At 37.6% G+C, this 20,170-nt stretch overlaps 1 protein-coding gene across 2 annotated transcripts in view; it reads left to right on the top strand.

The window, feature by feature from the left end:
• Positions 1 to 18,121: 18,121 nt before the first annotated feature.
• Positions 18,122 to 20,170, top strand: part of LOC106668280 (iroquois-class homeodomain protein IRX-4) — a 94,343-nt gene continuing 92,294 nt past the window's right edge. For both annotated transcript variants that reach the window (XM_014396885.2, XM_024227291.1), the window contains exon 1: positions 18,122 to 18,189. In XM_014396885.2, coding sequence (XP_014252371.1) covers positions 18,154 to 18,189 — 36 coding nt within the window. In that variant the 5' untranslated portion in view covers positions 18,122 to 18,153. The remainder of the gene's footprint in view (positions 18,190 to 20,170) is intronic.

The following is a 20,170-nucleotide window of genomic DNA, read 5'->3' as shown; positions in this document are numbered from 1 at the left end:
AATAGGTACATCCAATATCCTATAAAGTTGTAGGCTGCTAGATGTTAGGATGCAAGTTAGTTATGTCGTCACGAATTGAAGCGGTCATTTGTTAGTGCTTTTCGGGTGCATATTGCATTTTAATGGAAGAGGTGATTAATTTTCCATTTTTGTTAACTTCTGGCATCTTACAATTTAACACAAAAGAAAACCAAAACAAACAACAACAAGCCTTCAACGATTGTTTTGGCTTTATATTTGGTTCTACCAATCGCTACGCGCAGCATTGCGGAAAAATTAACGTTTAACATGCTAAGAAAAGAAGGTGTTCACGATTTTTCTGGCCATTTCTCTATTCGAGTTAACACGAGTAAACATCTTATAAACATCGTAAATATCCCTAAAATATGCCTATTTACGCAAACTGTGCTAAGTGTGATAAAGACTAGAATATTTTTGATCGGAAGTGTGCTATTAGTATTGAAACACTGGTAATGGGTGACGTCTATTAACTTGGGTTACGACTTTGGGTTTAATTTATTTGTCAAGTATTAGTTTATTATATAGCTTTTTTCCGTTCAATTAACCTTTTTAATTTCAAATTAACCTTTTCTTTAAAGTATAATTCCTTTATCAATTTAGCAAACAAAACCCTATTATTATTATTCAGAAATCGTGAGATGCGGTCTGGTGTGATGTAGGTTTCAGAAAAACATTTTCTTTATCGTGCCAACGTTTCGATCTTTATTGAGACCATCTTCAGGGCCTGGGATTTACAAACATTGTTTACATTTAATAAATACATTTAGGATGTGGAAAAGTGAATTTATACAATGCAAAATATATTTTTTTTATATTCCATCAAAGTATTTCTACTCATTCAAAGTACCACATATATCTATTATTATTATTTTTAAGGGGCATCCGACAAGTTGGTCATTTTAGCCACGAGCACATGCGAAATATTACAACACACATTCAGTACGGATTCATACAAATAAATACATTCAAACCTACACACATTGCATTCATTCTATTTGGAAGTTGGAGTACTCAACTTTCTTCCATCGACCTGCATACAATAACAAACTAATCTAATTTGGGTCGATGGTGTACTTTTATAATATTCTTCCATCGACCCAAATTACGTACACGGCTCGAGGGGCGATGGGGATGCTATTCCACCATCAACCTCTCCCCATTCACTCTAATAAATACACTCACTCCTACAAAACACAAAACATATTATACAGTAAAAAATTTCCATTTCCCCTAAAGAGCGGAACAGGGTACCCTGAAACTCGCTACCGTGTCCGAGAACCATTCTTAAATCAAATGTAGTGAAAAAAGAAAATTAATCAACTCTTTCATTCAAATGCTATATGATGATAAGGGATGCATCTACTGTGAATCAGAGTATAAGGACATGTCAGATATTAAAAAAAGAAATGCATTGGTCTGATTGAATTAATGCGTATGTAAGTATAAAAATACGTGTAAACAAAAAACAGCTGTTAAATTCAAGGCTGCCATGTTGGTTACCTACGCCCTAACGGATAACGATGTGACTACATTTTCGACCTAACATCTAACATTGGCCCTGTCCTGTTAGATCGAGCAATGTTAACAAGTAAATTCTTACAAGTCTACTTCATCTTTTTTCTTGATCTAACACGACCTAACAGAGTTAACACAAAAATCGTGAATACACCTGTAATGCTCTCCAATAAAATACACGCTTTTCCTTGATCACCTCTATCGTAGGAAAAATCCTCAAGAAGCTCCTTCCGAAAATCCATCCTGCAATACGAAACATTACCCTTCAGTTTGGCGACCCTTCATGATGTCGCTAACTCATCTTCTCTTGAGGTGAAAGTATTATACTCGGGTTTCCTTAATCAAGGCTCAGGAGTACTTACTTCTGCTTTCTCATATTCCGATCCTACCTGCTGACTTCGTCTTTCAGGTCAACCAAGAACGCCTCTATCCGACTTGTATCCTATAAACCCTGGAGTCTCACAGGGCAGTATACTTGATCCCATCCTATATTCATATATATTCATATTGACCTACCTACTCAACACGTTCATACACACTTTTGCAGATGATATTGCTATCTTGTCCTCCAATAAAGATCTCGTCCTCTTATACAACTCCCAATCTAGAACCTTGGCTGAAAAAGCGGCAAATATTTCATGCAAGATGCATAATTCACACAGTATGAGCAAATAAATCATCTAACAGAGATCTTACTTCAACACAGCCTGAATAGAACAAATGCTATGAAGTTTATTAACAAAATAAAAAAAGGCCGAGTGAATTTAAACGAAAATGAAAGGGCCATGGAAAGAGTTAATTTTTGACTCGTTAAATGGGGAAAGTTAATTTATCTGGATCGAATTGCATTTGTTCAGCGAGCTTGAAGTCGACCTGAATAAACTTTCCTCTCTTCCGGTTTTCAGGAGCCTTGAAGAACTTCTGGATCATAAATCCGATGTTCCTTCAATGTCTTCATAGTTCTTCAGATCCTCTCCACCACGGATAAATACATTCCGTTCTGTTATGATGGGTCGAATTAAAAAAGTTAACAGCTCAATGAATAAAAAAAGGTTCAATCGATATTTCTTTGAGTTGGTTGTTGTCGAAATGTGTTGAAAGAGGTCTTCGTCACTTCCCCTAATTATGTACCGACCAGCCACGGAATAAACTACGGGTCGCCTTTGTCGTCGAACCGACCCTACGTTTTCTTTTTCGTTCTGTGCCCGTCTTTATTCAACAAGGTCCCGACCAAATAATTTAGTTTAATTTCCGTTCTCTGACTCGGTTTTTTTGTGTTTATTTTACCACCTGAGGAGGTGCGAGGGTCCTTGGAAGACACGATTCGGTACTTAACACGTGGGGCTTCTTTGTCCCACTCGTTTCTTTTTCGTGTTCATTAAAGACATCGCGGCCTTTGTTACATGTCAGCCGGATTAACATAAGACTTGAGTTTTTTTATGTTATTTTTGGTTTATCGGAATAGTTTGTCGCCTGGGCGAGAAGGAAATAATATAGCCGAGCGAAACGATAGATTCTAGACATGTTTATCGCTTCCCACGCGATCGTTGCAGACCCCTTTTTGCAAACATCAAACCGACTATTGAGCGGTAAAGCCCACATGTTCTTTTTTATCTTAAAAATGCAAACAAATTCTACGGATTTATTTCAGATAATTTATTACATTGTCAAAATAAGAAGAATCAGGCAGTTTTTCTTTTGATCGAAGGCGATGGAGCTTTTGCAAAAGCTAAAATGCAGGGAGTGGACGAGATCGTTAGTAGGTCTCAGGGACACACACACACCACTAAAAATGCATTAGTTTTAAATGCATCGTACATTTCATATGATCTCGGCAGTCCGGGATCAGACCCCAAATTTATCCGTCCCGCCTCATAAGTTATGCTCGTTTCAGTTTGTGAAGAGTGGTTTCAATTGAAGTCTTTCCGCTGTTCGGATGTCAATAAAAGCTCGCTCAGTGTTCGTTAATGTCAAATCGAGAATGCACCAGTCGTTATCTATAGAGGCATTAAAAGGACAAGGTACATTATTAAGAATCAATTGCAAATAACGGGACCCTCATTAATTCTACCAGAACATCTTGTATGCCAAGTTTTTATTTCAGTGGAAAAAAAACTATTATGGATAGAAAGCTATAATTGATTAAAAGTTATTCAAGAGATGTTAGAAAGTGAACAACCTCATTTATATTTCTTCATCGCCACCTTTACACTTTAATGTAACATGGCTGCGTTCTGGGACATCAGTTGAGACCTAAATGAGATGCTAGCCGGTAGTAGAGAGCGTATAGTACTCTATCATCATTGACTGGAAAAGGTCATTCAACAGTCTAGGATGATATGTCTAGTTTTACTTTCAGTGATATACAATAAGCAATAAATAAATGCAATAAAAATCACCCTTTTTAGAGAGGAAGAGTGAGAGAGATAAGTAGGTAGATAGATTGATCGATTAATATTTTTTATTATCATTTTATATCCAACGACGTTTTACAATAATCATTACAAAATGTAAAACACAATTGTGTTTGCATTCACCATACATTTACAAAATTATAAATATATAAGATTCATTTATGCTGGATTTAATTAACAAAAATAATGTTTTTGATTTCAGACTTAAAAAAAAAAAAGTATTTGTATAAACGTTTTATTTAACCACGCGAAGTTAGGTCTCGTGAACTTTTCTTCCACTTAAAGTGAGTTATGTTGTACATTATACATAATACAATTTATGCAGACTATTTTGATCTTTACAATTTATTTTACAAATAGAATACAAGAAAAAGTTTATATAAACAATCAAAAGAAAAAGAATAGATAAACAATAAAAACTTTAACAAGAACTTTTGACAGTTGGACATGACTTTAAATTAATTAACAAATTAGTTTTTAATTTTCATTATTATTAGTAATTATTATTGTAATTTAGAGAATACAAAATCATAATATAATATGTTTCTAATATTAAATTCACTAATTTCGTGGTCCGCTTGACCAATATTACAATAAATTAAGGTTTTTTTTTAGTTGAGATAAAAAAGTCAATGGCACGAGCGGGATTCGAACCCACGATTCTCGGCTTGATACGCCGATGCTCTACCACTTGAGCCATCGTGACATCGATCCACTCGGACACCAACTTCCCATCTCAACCCCACCTTTTGAATTTTCCCTCCTTTTTGCCATTTTTCCACTGTCTGTAATCTATTTGATTCTCGGCGACAAATGAAATGGCCACGGAGAGCTTTAGTGAAGTATACTTCATTTTTAATCATTAAATTCACTAATTTCGTGGTCCGCTTGACCAATTAATATATTACAACTAATTAAGGTTGTTGTTTTTTTTGTTGAGATAAAAATCTCCGTGGCCATTTCATTTGTCGTCGAGAATGCAATCCGATTACATGACATTTGAAAAATGGCAAAAAGGAGGGAAAATTCGTGCGTATAAATAATTATAATTAAGAAATTAATAGGGAGCGACCGAGAGAGAGAATTTTTTAAAATATTTTTCCATTTCTCGAGGATATACTTCCTATATTTCTTAACAATGCGAGGTTTGACCAAACATTGAATTATTTACAACCAATAGGGCTATGTAAGATTTAAAATTTGTACCGATCAAACTATAATTAAATGAACCCAGTTTCCTGCTCATAATGTGAACACTTGGCGAAAAATCCAAACTCAACTTAAGTTTGCATTTGTATTATGAACAGATAGAGAGATAGATAGATAGACAGAGAGAGAGAGAGAGAGAGGGAATGAGAGAGAGAGTGACAGAGAGAAACAAATAAAAACAGAGAAAGAAAAAGAGGGGACGATAGATAGATAGATAGATGGATAGAGATAGATAGATACATAGATAGATAGACAGATAGATCGATGTATATACATAGAGATAGATAGATAGAGAAAGAGAGAGAGAGAGGGAGAGAGAGAGAGAGAAAGGATCAAAAACAGAGAAAGAGATAGATTAGATAAATAGATAGACAGACAGATATATAGTTAGATGGATGTATAGAGATAGAGAAATATAGATAGATAGGTAGAGAGGGAGAGACGGAGAGAAAAACGGAGAGAGAGAGAGAGAAAGAATAAAAAACATAGAAAGAGATAGATAGATAAATAGATAGACAGACAGGTATATAGATAGATAGATGTATAGAGATAGAGATAGATAGAAAGGTAGATAGGTAAAGGGGAGAGAGCGAGAGAAAAACAGAGAGAGAAAGAGTGAGAGAGAGAGAGAGAGAGAGAGAGAGAGAGAGAGAGACAAACAAAGACACAGAAATAAAGAGAGGAGACGATAGATACGATAGATAGATAGATGGATAGAGATAGATAGATGTATGGAGTACTGTAAATATGAGTAACCTCAAATTACGAGATGTATAATACAGGTAGTAATAAAAGGCAAAATAATTAGATACAATTTTATATAAAGACAAATTGAGAGAGAGAGAGAGAGAGAGAGAGAGAGAGAGAGAGAGAGAGAGAGAGAGAGAGAGAGAGAGAGAGAGAGAGAAAGACACTCACACATAAANGAGAGAGAGAGAGAGAGAGAGAGAGAGAGAGAGAGAGAGTGAGAGAGAAAGAGTGAGAGAGTGAGAGAGAGGGAGAGTGAGAAACACACTCACACATACATGAGAGATAGCATGGCATAAGAGAAATATCAAGAAAAATGAATCATAGTTACGGTTAAAACATCTAAAGTATACCTAAATTGGAAGTGAAATATATTGGATCTTTAGAGCTGAAAGTAGAGACAAGAAATTAAATGAATAAACGGCCAGAGAGAAAGAAAGAATCAAAAACAGAGAAAGTGATAGATAGATAAATAGATAGACAGACAGATATATAGTTAGATAGATGTATAGAGATAGAGAAAGATAGATAGACAGGTAGAGAGGGAGAGACGGAGAGAAAAACAGAGAGAGAGAGAGAGAGAGAGAGAGAGAGAGAGAGAGAGAGAGAGAGAGAGAGAGAGAGAGTGAGAGAGATAGAGAGTGATAGATAGATAAATAGATAGACAGATATATAGTTAGATAGATGTATAGAGATAGAGAAAGATAGATAGGTAGGGAGGGAGAGAGCGAGAGAAAAACAGAGAGAGAGAGAGAGAGAGAGAGAGAGAGAGAGAGAGAGAGAGAGAGAGCACAGAGAATCTTTCAATAACTTGTGAATATTTAATAATTTTTATATTTTTCCATTTCTCGAGGATACCCTCCTTTCATTTCTTAACAATATATAATTTACCAAACATTAAATTACTTACTTAATTAATTACTTAATTGGGCTATATAAGATTTAAAATTTGTACCGATAAAACTATAATTAAATGAACCCAGTTTTCTGCTCATCTGTATACTCACCATTCAACACTTGGTGAAAAATCCAAATCAGCTTATGTCTGTGTTTTTTCTTAATTCAGTTATTGTCGGGTGTGATTTGAGGAAAGTAGAACAACTGCTTACAGGAACACGTCAAGGTTTCTCAACATCTCAAATAAAAACAGAAAACAGCAACGATGATAGAAATTCGCCTTGAAGTACACCATAATAAATAAATAATAGATCTTTCTTGATCAACAATGTTCCCACTTAATTTAAGTATAAAACTGGAAGTAAAAACATGTTTATTACCAATTTTCAACAAGTTTATCCATCCAATAATATTTTTCTTATTTAAAATAAAGTATTTCTGTTTTTCACTGAATTCTCTAGATGATGGTTTTGTTTTTATAACAAGGGGTCGAGGTGGCTATGCAAATCCGGTGCCTTTTTATCAAACAGTAGCCAACGTTTATCTTTTCTCTGGTTAATTAACAGCTAACGAAGAGGCGTGTCGAAGCCAGGACAAAGTTCTCAAAAGTCGGCTGGACTGGGGAGACCACCGGCCGAGATCCGCCCCTGAGACTTCTGACGAATATCGCATTTCAGGAAATGGAATCATGTCACAAAATCCGAGCACTGTCAACAAACGGACGGCGGAGCATAAAAGCCCAGCGGGTCCCCGATTGTGGCCAATAACCCGTTTCATTGGATCCTTTCAACGTTTCGACTTTTCACACCTTTCTGACTAATCGCATTTCAAACGTCCTCCTGTGTGAATAGGCCCTCGGGCCAGGTGCGTCTTGTTATTCACCCTACGTTCTCCCATGCTGGAGAAATGGGCAAACGCTCGGAAAGTGAGATGAAAACTTGCAGAACCAGATCGCATTCATAAATATTAAGTTTCGAAATTTTCTTATTCTGTGGGTTTCTTGTTCGACATAACGAAATAAAACAGCTTTGATAAATAAAAAAGTCCTAAAAATTTTATTTATGGACATTTTCAGTAATTTCAGTCATCATTTGTCTGCAAAACATATCAAACAGAACCATCAAATTTTGATCAATTTTCTTTTTTATATATATACATAGATGATAAGAAGTTAATATATGTATAAATTTTTAATAATATATTTGTATCATGTACATGAATTATATATATGACAAATTGTTCTTTACGGTATAAAATCCCGGGTAAAACACTCTCTTCGGCCAGTACTGGGCCAAGAGGACATATAATGAGAAGCCATTGCTGGTACTCATTTTGTTTCGGAGTTATCATCGTTTCAGGCGGCGTGGAGATTTCGTGGGTGAGGGCTTCAGCTGTGAAGTTAGGATGGGATGAGAGATTAGAGTGAAACTTAAAGAAGCAGGAACGGATCAATTATTTGACGAAGGGAATGTTAATGTCACAATTACACAGAAGACACTTTGAGCCCTGAAGATGATCTCAATAAAGATCGAAACGTTGGCACGAGAAAGAAAATGTTTTCCTTAAACCTACATCACACCAGACCGCATCTCATGATTTCTAAATAAATTTGTATTTAATGTTTTTATTTAGCAATATCTTTAGAAATTTCCCGTAAAAATACCCAGTAAACTATAAAAAAAAAAAATTATAACGATTGGAAATATTTAGTAAAAAAACAAAAACAAAAAATTCAGTATGGTTCTTGTCCATTCGAGGCGAACGACTAGAACTCTACTGGACAGCAAGAATTCAACCTGCATCCTATTCCCTTTTTCCAATCAAAAGTCCTCTTGACCTCAGGACCGTTTTCTCCACATCGACCAGAAGATTAACCCTGGAACCTAGTTCCGACTATCTTCCAGTGTTAGGTCCATGCATCCAACTTTGTGCACAAAAGCTGATAAAGAAGAAAGGTCCAGGAGATAGGCACTTTCATACAGTCAACCAGCTCTGAAGGCACTAAATGGGTACGTTTATAGCTTCGCACTAGTCGGGGAAATGCCTTAAACTCACCTGACGTATCTCTTTTAAAAATTTATCGTAATAATCTTAAGGTAGATTTTGGTTCATATTAGTATAAGATGAAACGAACAGGTTCATCAACTAGCCAAATAAGGGGTAGTTCTCTCACCCATGGGATCAGAACCAGAACTATGTGCATCGGATTTTTGTTAGGCTAGAAGATGGAAACATGGCTTGAGAAAGAAAAAACTAATATCCGGATAAAAGCACCAGGTATGGGACAAGCTAGGAGCTAGTACTCTCAAGTAAGAAGGTGAAGGTATTCCTCTTTCTCAAACCTGTCCAAGCCCCTAGAAAGATTAGTCTCCAGGAACCTTGAGCAGTCCCATCTTCTCAATCCCCTCCAATCTTCCGCCAAGATTATTCCACCCAATCAGCACTAACAAAAATTACCAGTGACCTCCACTTAGCAATGGACCAACTGAAAGTTACTAGTCCTTCTTGATTTTTCCAAAGCCTTCGATACAGTCCCTCACTCTTCTCTTCTCTCTAAACTCGAATCTTTTTCCTTCTCCGCCAGCACCATCCGTTGGTCCTGTGTGGAAGCGTATTTTGAATTGTTGCGATTTGTGTTCGGCACCTCACGCCGGTCCCGAGTGTCGGGGTTGTATTTCCAGTCCTCCTACCATACCAATCGCCACCAAGCTGTCTCCCTTCCCAATGGCTTACCGCCTCCTTCCTCCCTCTAAAATCTGGGGTGCCCCAAAGCTCTAGCATCTGTCCTATCCTTTTTTCCATTTATAAAATGACGACTACATCCAGTCCTGTAAATATCACCTATATGCCGATGACTCCCAAATATACATATCCTTCCGATCTTCACCCGGCAATTCTCAAGATCCAAAAAGACTTGGATCAACACATGGGCACATAAAAATTCGCTAGTCCTCGCGTCCAAATCCACCGCCATAATTATCGGGTCCAGGCAACTCCTCAATTCCCTCCCCAGCATCCCTCCTCACATACTAAATAACCATCCCATCCCCTTCTGCTCTTTGGTTAAAAACCTAGGTCTTTGACCAAAACCTTTCCTGGCATCCTCACATTTCCCAAATTTCCCGCCGTTGCATTGCCTCCCTCAGCCTGTTTCGTTGGTCCTGGCTTCTCTTACCTTTCTCTACCTTGTATCTTCCCTTATACTTCCCTTCTTCGATTATAGCTGTGTGGTATACGGTGGTCTCTCGGAGGGGGGAGCGCGCGATTGAAGCGTATTTTGAATTGTTGCGATTTCTGTTCGGCACCTCACGCGGGTCCCGGGTGTCGGGGTTGTATTCCCTACTTTCCTGGCTATTTCCCTCCTTCCGTGCACAGTATTTCCTAGGTTGCTTTCTTTCCCAGTCCATCCACACTCGTCGTCCTCCTTACGATCCCTCCAATTCAACTCAACACATAACACTCGTAACACCCGCTCATCCCCAATCGACTTTATCCTTCCGCAACATATAACCCATACCTTCGAAACATCCTTTCTGATCCGAGCTCCTAAACTCTGGAACTCCCTTCCCCTTCCTATTCGTCACGCTGCCAAGCAGTGACCTCACGTTAACATTTGATATTTTTGTTTAGTATTCTTGTAATTTTCTCTTCTGGCCTGCCTTACTGGTATACATTGTGCCAAGATTTCTATCTCTTTTTATTTTCAATTTCATAGAAGGAACTTCCTTTATTTATTTCATGTATATTATTCTTAGGGGACACCAGTCCCAGAATAAAGTTATTTTTCTTCTTCTTCTCATTCTCGTCAGACAAGATTTGAGGACAATTGTACCTCTGTATGCCCACGGTCTTACTAACTACAAAGTAAAGCTGATGGGAAAAGCAGAGACATACACTGTCAAAAAGAAGCCAGGGACATCGGGTCATACCATTTGTAAATCTGACGTACCAAGGTTAGTGCTTCATTTTATGGGAAAATGAGCCCTTTCTGCATGACCATAAATCATAATCTTAGGGGTTCCACAATAAACATATTTAAGTAGCAGTGAAGGAAAGGTTGGATTTAACTTCGTAATAAATGTATAACCTTATTGGTATATAGTCAAGTAAGTGCATCAAGTAAATCACAGTAGATATGGAAAAAATAGCAGATTCGATGTTGACCATTTGCAAACTTGTTTTCACTGTTGTCGAAACGAGGGTTAGAGGAAAAGACGCCCCTGGGATTTTCCTCGACTTAGCAATGTACACAGAGGCTACCGGTCAGTTATTTGAGCCATAACTCAGAAAGCAAAGCGGCTTACCGTTTGGATTCAGTGACCGTCACCAGATGCGGAATCAATATGCCGCCTGCACCCTAATAACCTGAAGGGGCGGCAAATAGCCACCTAAGGAAGGCCGCCCCCTCCTCACAATCGAAACCTTTTGATAAAACACCCATTCACGACCTCTTCGAAAAGGGATTTGGTTTTTTATTTCCCGGTCTTATGGTTAATCAATTGGAAGGGTGGTCAAACTGTCTTCTTACTAGATCCTGCACAAATAAAACATTCAAAAACAACATATAATTTACCTAACTCGTGCGTTACTATTTTGTTGACTATTAGAAAAGCTGAAAATTCATAATAGTAAAAATAACAGCACTAGAATAGCAATAGAAACTACGTCTTAAAAAACCATTAGTCATCCTAAGTTTATCCTGGCGTATTTTTTGCTCCGATTTGCATTCGCCCGATCTGGTGATGCGTTTGTTAATTAACTCGGTCATCAAGGAGTTGGGTGGTTGGTCATCGTACTGGGTAGTCTTTTATATTTAGTTTCATGCAGTTTTGCTTTAGTTTTTGGAGTTTTCCTCACACGGTGCACCGGTTAGGAATCTCAGTATTCTATATTGTTCTGTCTGTATTGATGTGCGAAGGAGCCGCAGAACGTCACGACCTGCAGTATTACGTCCATGTCGGATAGCCACCAGGGGGCCACAAAACTCGCTGCCATGCTCAACACAATTCAGTGGCATTCCTACCCGCTTGCTAAATGGAGCCAAGGTGCCTGACACATATGCAGGCTTTGGTCCGTGTGTGTATTATAAATAGCAATGGGGCCACAGTGCTACCTTGAGGCACGGCAACGATAAGTTTTGATATTTAAATGCCTTGGCTGCATATTACAAATAAAGTGCGGTTACTTATTTTTGATATTAATTCTAGATGCCAGGAGCTTTTTGAACTTTGGGCCGTGTGTGTATTATAAATAACAATGGGCCCAATTTGCTACCTTGAGGCACGGCAACGATAAATTTTGATATTTAAACGCCTTGGCTGCATATTACAAATAAAGTGCGGTTACTTACTTTTCATAGTAATTCTAGATGCCCGGAGCTTTTCGAACTTTGGGCCGTGTTTGTATTATAAATAGCAATGGGCCCAATTTGCTACCTTGAGGCACGGCAAGGATAAATTTTGATATTTAAACGCCTTGGCTGCATATTACAAATAAAGTGCGGTTACTTACTTTTCATAGTAATTCTAGATGCCAAGAGCTTTTCGAACGTTGGGCCGTGTGTGTATTATAAATAGCAATGGGCCCAATGTGCTACCTTGAGGCACGGCAACGATAAGTTTTGATGTTTAAACGCCTTGGCTGCATATTACAAATAAAGTGCGGTTACTTACTTTTCATAGTAATTCTAGATGCCAAGAGCTTTTCGAACGTTGGGCCGTGTGTGTATTATAAATAGCAATGGGCCCAATGTGCTACCTTGAGGCACGGCAACGATAAGTTTTGATATTTAAACGCCTTGGCTGCATATTACAAATAAAGTGCGGTTACTTACTTTTCATAGTAATTCTAGATGCCAAGAGCTTTTCGAACGTTGGGCCGTGTGTGTATTATAAATAGCAATGGGCCCAATGTGCTACCTTGAGGCACGGCAACGATAAGTTTTGATGTTTAAACGCCTTGGCTGCATATTACAAATAAAGTGCGGTTACTTACTTTTCATAGTAATTCTAGATGCCAAGAGCTTTTCGAACGTTGGGCCGTGTGTGTATTATAAATAGCAATGGGCCCAATGTGCTACCTTGAGGCACGGCAACGATAAGTTTTGATGTTTAAACGCCTAGGTTGCATATTACAAATAAAGTGCGGTTACTTACTTTTCATAGTAATTCTAGATGCCAGGAGCTTTTCGAACGTTGGGCCGTGTGTGTATTATAAATAGCAATGGGCCTACTGTACTACCTTGAGGCACGGCAACGATAAGTTTTGATATTTAAACGCCTTGGCTGCATATTACAAATAAAGTGCGGTTACTTATTTTTTTATAGCAATTCTAGATGCCAGGAGCTTTTCGAATTTTTTTCATTCTAAAGCTTTCCGGGCAGTGTCCACCCTGTTGAGATGTTGTCTCCAGCTCAGTTCTATGTCTGGTAGCTGTCGAGCAAGAAATGATAGGATTTTTGTAAGTAGGCGTCTTGTGAGTATTTTAGATAATAAGCTGGCTGGTAAATTGATCAAAGCTTACCTGGAAAAACAAGCGAGTGTATGAGAACACAAACTTATGTGAAAGATTGAATAATAGAAATATTAAAGGAGGAATTTGGAAGATTTCTTAGATTCATTCTTATACTTTTGTTACGGACTCATTTACCACTTAAATAATTAAAGAGGCCTCATCCGAAGCTAACGGGTCAACTCTATCAAGGCCATGAATATTTGAGGAGGATTGTGTAAATGCCTGGGAGGGGGTTGGGGGAGTAATGCACTCAAGGGAACACCCCCTCTAATCCCTGAATATGTTTTAAAAAGGGATGAAAAGGCTGGGGCGGAGTGGTTGGCAAACAGAGGGGAATCAATTGCATCCCTTATCACGTCCCTTCTCAGTCAAACACTCCGAATTTCGGACGGTTTAGCCTCCCGACGAGGAGGGTGATTATTTCGGAAGAGAGAGAGATTTAATCAGATTTAAAGGGATATAAAGTCGTCTGTATTAATCGGTTGGGGTTTGCTGGCGGGATTAATTGAAGCCGACTGTTGCTGATAATAAATTAATTTTATACACGACCGTTATCTCTGGGTGCAGACTTAATTTCGTTTCTTTTGACGTTGCATCTGATCTTTTAGATCGCACTTCGCCTTTCTACCCACATGCATAGATTTCCTACTTATTACTACAATATTGCATTAAGAAGATTTAAGAATTATATAAGAACATAATAATAAGGACAAATATCGTAGAGTAGACCGAAAACTAATTGACTTGTAATGTCAATGAATGAACTTGTTAACCTGTTTACCCTTTACAAGAATCTTTCGAATAACAACAATTTAAATAATTTAATGCAGCATTTAATGGGCAAAAGGGTTTTAGTAATTAGTAACACCAAGTCATACGGTATAATTAGCTTTAATTTTCGTCAATAACTGATCAATGTTTTTTTTTTTTTTTTTTTTTTTTTTTAAGGGGGGCGAATAATTTTGATATGTATAGGAGCTACTGAATAGGAGTAGGTCCAAATTGAATGAATGATTGGTACAGATTGTTCAGATTTTTTAAAGCATTAATTCTATGGCATTAGTAAGATTTAGGATTGATTGTTGCTCACCACTTGTGGAACTATTCATTATTCTTAGCCAGGCATGACTCTATTTACATGGGAGATTTACTGTGGGTGCTTGATTAGGTTGGCTTATGTTTTATGGTCTGTTGTTCCTTGTGGGACATTGCTGATTGGTTCATTTTAAATAAATCTTTCACTTTTTGAGGTATTTGTGCAGTGTGGAATTACAGATGAACTAACGTGGAGCTGGTGAACTATCCGGACTAATTTTGGGGTTGGTTGACGCTCTCCACTTGTGGCACTGTTCATTAAACTTAGCCAGACACGACTATATTTTTTGTTGGGCAGATTCTGCATTGGTGCTTCTTTAGGTGGGGTTACGTCATGTGATCTGCTTAGCCTCAATCTTCGTCGATTTTGTAGGACATTGCTGATTAGGTCATTTTAACTACATAGTCACTTTTTGGGGTGTTTATCCAGTGTGGAGTTACAGATGCATCAAGGTCTGTAGCTTGTTTATACATACGTTTAGGAGCAGCTAAACCCACTGGACCAAGGGATTAGGCCCAAATTATACTGATGGTATATTTGTCTCTTGACTGTCTCCAGCAGATCTATTTGAATAGCTGGAAATACTTTTAGAATCAAGGGTTCGGCTGATTGATCAAGCACTGAACTGGCGTATGTTACTTTTTGGAGAAGAAATGAACAATTTGCGATTTTTGGGATTGATTGATGATGTTTCTTTAATCTTAGCCAGTGATGCTTGTTCAGCTGGACGTGTCATGTGGTTTGTTTCGCCTCAGTTTTCGTTGATAGTGATCTAGTTGCTCATTAGTTAATTCAAACTACATCAGCTTGAATTGTTCATCAATCTTAGCTAGACACAAGCGTATTGCTTATTCGGACAGATACAGTGTTGGAGCTTTAAGGGTAACTGGTAATGTTAACTGGTATTGTTAAATTACATTTTCCTAGATATATAATAAAATAATATCCACTCGTGCTTCAAAATAATAAACCTTTTTTGAGTTGCCCTCTGCAACTCTCACATTCTATATAAAAGCTGGCATACACCAAGGCTTGATCCTGGGACCTACATTGTTTTCCTTTTTCTCTATACACAACCTATAGCTTCTTGCAGCTTGCTACCTACTAATTCTGGAAGATTAATGCCCTTTTCTATTATATAAATGGTAGGCTTCAACAACGCTTTTTTGGATCAGATTTGCAAACCCATTCCTACACTCATTTTCAAACAAACTTGTCACCGTTTATATGATCTCCCTGTTTCTCAGTTTCCTATAATTGATGCAATTTTACCCTATCCGTTTATCTTGAAGTCTCATCAATTGGTTTGAACAATTACAATTTAATTAACGTATTTGTGTATTTTGGTTCTATTCGGTTCTTACTGTTAAAATAATTCCCTCCATCTTTTGTTGTTCTTAGTTAGGCTCCAATTTTGGGCATCTGTTTTTTTTAAATCCACAGTGATATTAGCCCAGTATTTTCTTCAGCCCAGAAAGTTTTCGTTGAACCTAGTTTAAGGGATTTTCTGTGAAGGAAAAGAACCAAAATATAACACTTCCTTGATTCATGTATTTAATAATTTGATTTTCTTATACTTATTCATTCATATATTGCATAAATGACTTTATAATTCCTTACATTTTTTTTTCTTTTTTAAAGGAGGGTTCGCAACACCAGAGGTTATATCAACCCTCGGAGTGCCGGTGTTTTTGAAAAAGTATGTATTGTTATGAACCAACACCAGAGATCCCTTTTCTCTGTAAAAAGGGAGAAAGGAGTAGTTAAATTAAATCACAAGAAATTAATTCACCACGTAATAAGGGCATATATTTTAAAAAAGGAAATAAAACTTAATGATATACGTTTGAGCGTCCTCCTGATCTATCCTTTCGCACCAACGTCTAGCCCACACCTGCCTATCTTATGAATCCCGCAATCTTCTCCAGTCCGGTCCTTGTGACGACGGGAGGAGGAGCCTCAGGCGCGGGAAACCTCCGACGACATTTCAATCCACGATTAGCATTTATTATTATCACTCGCCACTGTGTGTCGCCCAAGAGGTGACACTATACAGTATAAATATGTCGGGTTTGGCTGCAGGGCCGCTGGATTCGAACCCGGGACCTTTACCTTAGCGAGATGAGCGCCGTGTCAACGCCTAAACCGTTGCGGCCACCGAGCCCCCTAACCAATATTGTTACTTACGGATAAGGCAAACGACTCACAGTAGATAGTAACTTGTGGAATATTATCCGTTTATTTTTCCAAGTGCATGCAGAAAAACGGTTGAAAGACGAGTATAAGGCCTTCCAAACGTGCATGGTCGACTCGATGCAACTGTGACGGAACTTTTGTCACAACTACACTTCCTGTGCGACTCACGGGTCGACACCATTTCAATCCGTTCTCGACTTGGTTACGACGCAACATGGATTCGACTCGTGCGACCTGCATTGCACTACAAAAATCGACCTTGTTGCGTGTTTCGGGTTAGTATCCTTTGGAGGCGTCGAATATAGAATTTGTACAGGAGGTGGAATTTGATTTGTCCCTGCTTATTCCAGAAAGGGTAGAACGGCGAAGGCGTGGAATGAGGTTTTTTATTAATTGGTCTTTTTGTGTAAGTTGAGATGAAAACGTGTCACGAGCGAGATTCGAACCCACGACCTTCGCAATACGCCACTGCTCTAACCACTTGAGCTATCGTGACTTCGACCTTTCATTCAACCAAGACTTTACATAAAAAGACACCAACTTCCCATCTCAACCTACAACCTTTCGATTTTTCCCACTTTTTGTCATTTTTAAAATGTGAGCGACTTATGAAGTGGCCAAAGGGAGCTGTTACTGAAGCGATATTTTTTTATTTATTCAATATTAATCCATTTATGTTTAGCGGTCTAATCGACCAAATTACTTATTTCAATTACTCTTTTTATGTACGGTCTTGGTTGAGATGAAAGGTTGAAGTCACAATAGCGATAGAGCGGCTGCGTATTGAGCCGAGGTCGTGGGTTCGAATCCCCCTTGTGACACTAACTTTTCCGTCTCAACCAATTCCTCACATAAAAAGAGTAATTAATTGAAATAAGCAATTTGGTCAATTAGACCACTAAAAATAAATGGATTAATTTTTCATTAGTTTTACAAATTATTACATTCTGTATGTTTATCGATATAAAATATTAGAACCTTATGAACGAATAAAAAAAGTAAATAAAGGTAATACATAATTGTATATTTAAATACTTAAAATGTATTTAATTTTTTTTTTCCGCGGATTAATCCAGTTGATTGTACGGACGTACCCATTCTTTCTTTGCTTCCTTTTCATTTGACGATACCAGTAGAACATGACACCGTCCTCCTCATTTAATTACTCATATGTGGTGAAAGCCCTCGTGGCAAAACACGAGTATTCTGAATAAAAATTGACACGTGTATGGAAACTCTCTCGCTTAGGTCGAAACGAAGTCGCGTAGCAGTCGCATCGGGTTCAAGTTGCGTCGACCGCAAGTCGTAAATAGGGTCTAAATCGTCCTGGAATGGCAAGACTCATTTTTACAAGAGATCGCGTTTGCCGCTGGAAAGGGGGCGGCTCCTTCTCGCCGGCTGGTCCCATCTAGCGGCAACCGGCCGGATCATTTCCAGGAAGAAGAGTGCGCATGTTCCCCTATTCCAGCGAGTTCCAGTCTCCCCGCCTCTTTTTTCCCGCACAATCCGTCCCCGGCTCTCGGTGAAAGAATGATCCAGCCCTCATGCACATCCTAAAGACCGCCTCGGCATCTGACAAGGTATTTGGATCGTAATTTTATCACATTTTTGCATCTGATGAGTGAATCGTTTGAACATTTTCGTTCGGCACCCAGTTTAAAACACATGGCACCCTCGTGACCCGGAATGTAAACAAACCATACGTGTCATTGTTGACTGTCAGAAACCTTATCGCTAGATCAAAACATGCTTCATCCTATGACTTAAAGCACTTAGCCAACCAAGCTTGAATTATAAAATTAGGAAAAATTGTTTTCACACAAGTCCTTACATTTTTATTTAATCTACCTTGAAGTTTTCACGGATAAAGACGGGTTAGGATTAAGACAATTTTTTATGAAATCATTAGCGCAACCAACAACATCCTAACATGTAGTTTATTCACCTAGGAGTTAAACACAGTAAGCAAAACTCTTTTCAGTGTGTAAATTTCGAATTAATCCTACTTAACCCTTTTCTCTAGGATATGTTGTACATTTTTTTAATCGAACTTTAACGTTTTGTAGAAAAAGCTACATTGTTCGTTTTCCTTGTTGGATTCAGATCAAACCTTAAACCTGACTTTCTTAAGCGGTGGTAAAATTTAGGATGTAAAATTAGTCAAACGATTGCTAGATGAAAAAAACGAAGCTGATATCACAAAAGAAAGAACTGTCGTTCATTTTTCATGGACGGTTTCATGGATTCCGCACGATTTTCATTTTCATTCAATCTGGTCGAGTTTTTGATATTTTCTCTAGAGAACGGACATCGATATATTAATATCCCAACATCTCAGTTATCATTAAGTTTCGATTATGAAAAGATTAATGTAAAGTTATACGTATTACAACTTAATTTTTTTTTATATATTGCGCTGCTTATTTACCACAAAGAACTTAATTAATCGTGACGGATATCTTTTAAACGAGGCTTTCTTAGCTGATCACTCCTGTCCTAGGTTATGGAAAACATTGTTCCACGAATTATATTAACAATCCTAAATTGTGTATAATTACTTAACTATTTATATAATTAATAGAAACTGATAAAATTTAGTATATTAACAATTTTTTTTTTAAATAAAAAAAGGGTTTCTGGTTCTTCGGGTGTTCTTGACTACCCATAGTTTCAAATCACGCCTTATTAACGGTCCGCATCGTATCGCTTTGCAATACGCTTTTCCTTCGGCAGTGTAAACTCCTTACCCGTTTTGAATCGTTTATATTAGTTACTGATGATTTCTTCTTTTTTGGCTGTTTGTTTTATTTGGGTGCTTTATTGAACTTCATACGGCTTTTGATATTAATTCATTTCACGTTGGTCTTTTTGAGCTCCTTTGAACTCCCAAGCCAATTAGGTAGATTTTCATCCTTTCTTTTTTTTTTCTTTAACTCTTAATAAAAAAAAATTCTATATGACCTGTGAAGTATAATAAAGCAGGAATCACAAATTATATCTGTGTTCTATAGTTTATGCTGTTTTTATTTTTCCAATTAATTGTTTAATATCTCACAATTAGGCCTAGAATTTCAACTTACATTCGACGCATGATGTGAGACCTTTTACTGCTCTTTGTTTACTTTATACGTTGACTTATATTTATACTCTTCGACGTGATTTAATTGTCCCGATTAACATTTCTTAACCGTTTTTATACTTCCGTACAGAAAAAAAAAACAATAACAAAAGAATGACGTCCTGGTGAAGTTAATATACTGACAATTGTAAATCCCAGGCCCTGAAGATGATCTCAATAAAGATCGAAACGTTGGCACGATAAAGAAAATGTTTTTCTGAAACCTACATCACACCAGACCGCATTTCACGATTTCTAAATAAATACTGACAATTTTTTTCTATAACGGCCGGACACTTCTAGTTGTAAATTAAGTAAGTAGGACTTTAGTTCTGGCCTAATTTGACAAAATGCATTTGCAGTTTCGATCATGATCCCATGCACGGTCAATTTACAGGAGGATTATCCTGATTTTTTATTTAAACACTCGAAACTAATTGTAA

The sequence above is a fragment of the Cimex lectularius genome, unplaced genomic scaffold, assembly GCF_000648675.2.
Source record: "Cimex lectularius strain Harlan isolate CLEC.00 unplaced genomic scaffold, Clec_2.1 scaffold42, whole genome shotgun sequence".
In the NCBI taxonomy this organism is placed as follows: Eukaryota; Metazoa; Arthropoda; class Insecta; order Hemiptera; family Cimicidae; genus Cimex; species Cimex lectularius.
This window is presented reverse-complemented; position numbering and strand designations above follow the sequence as displayed.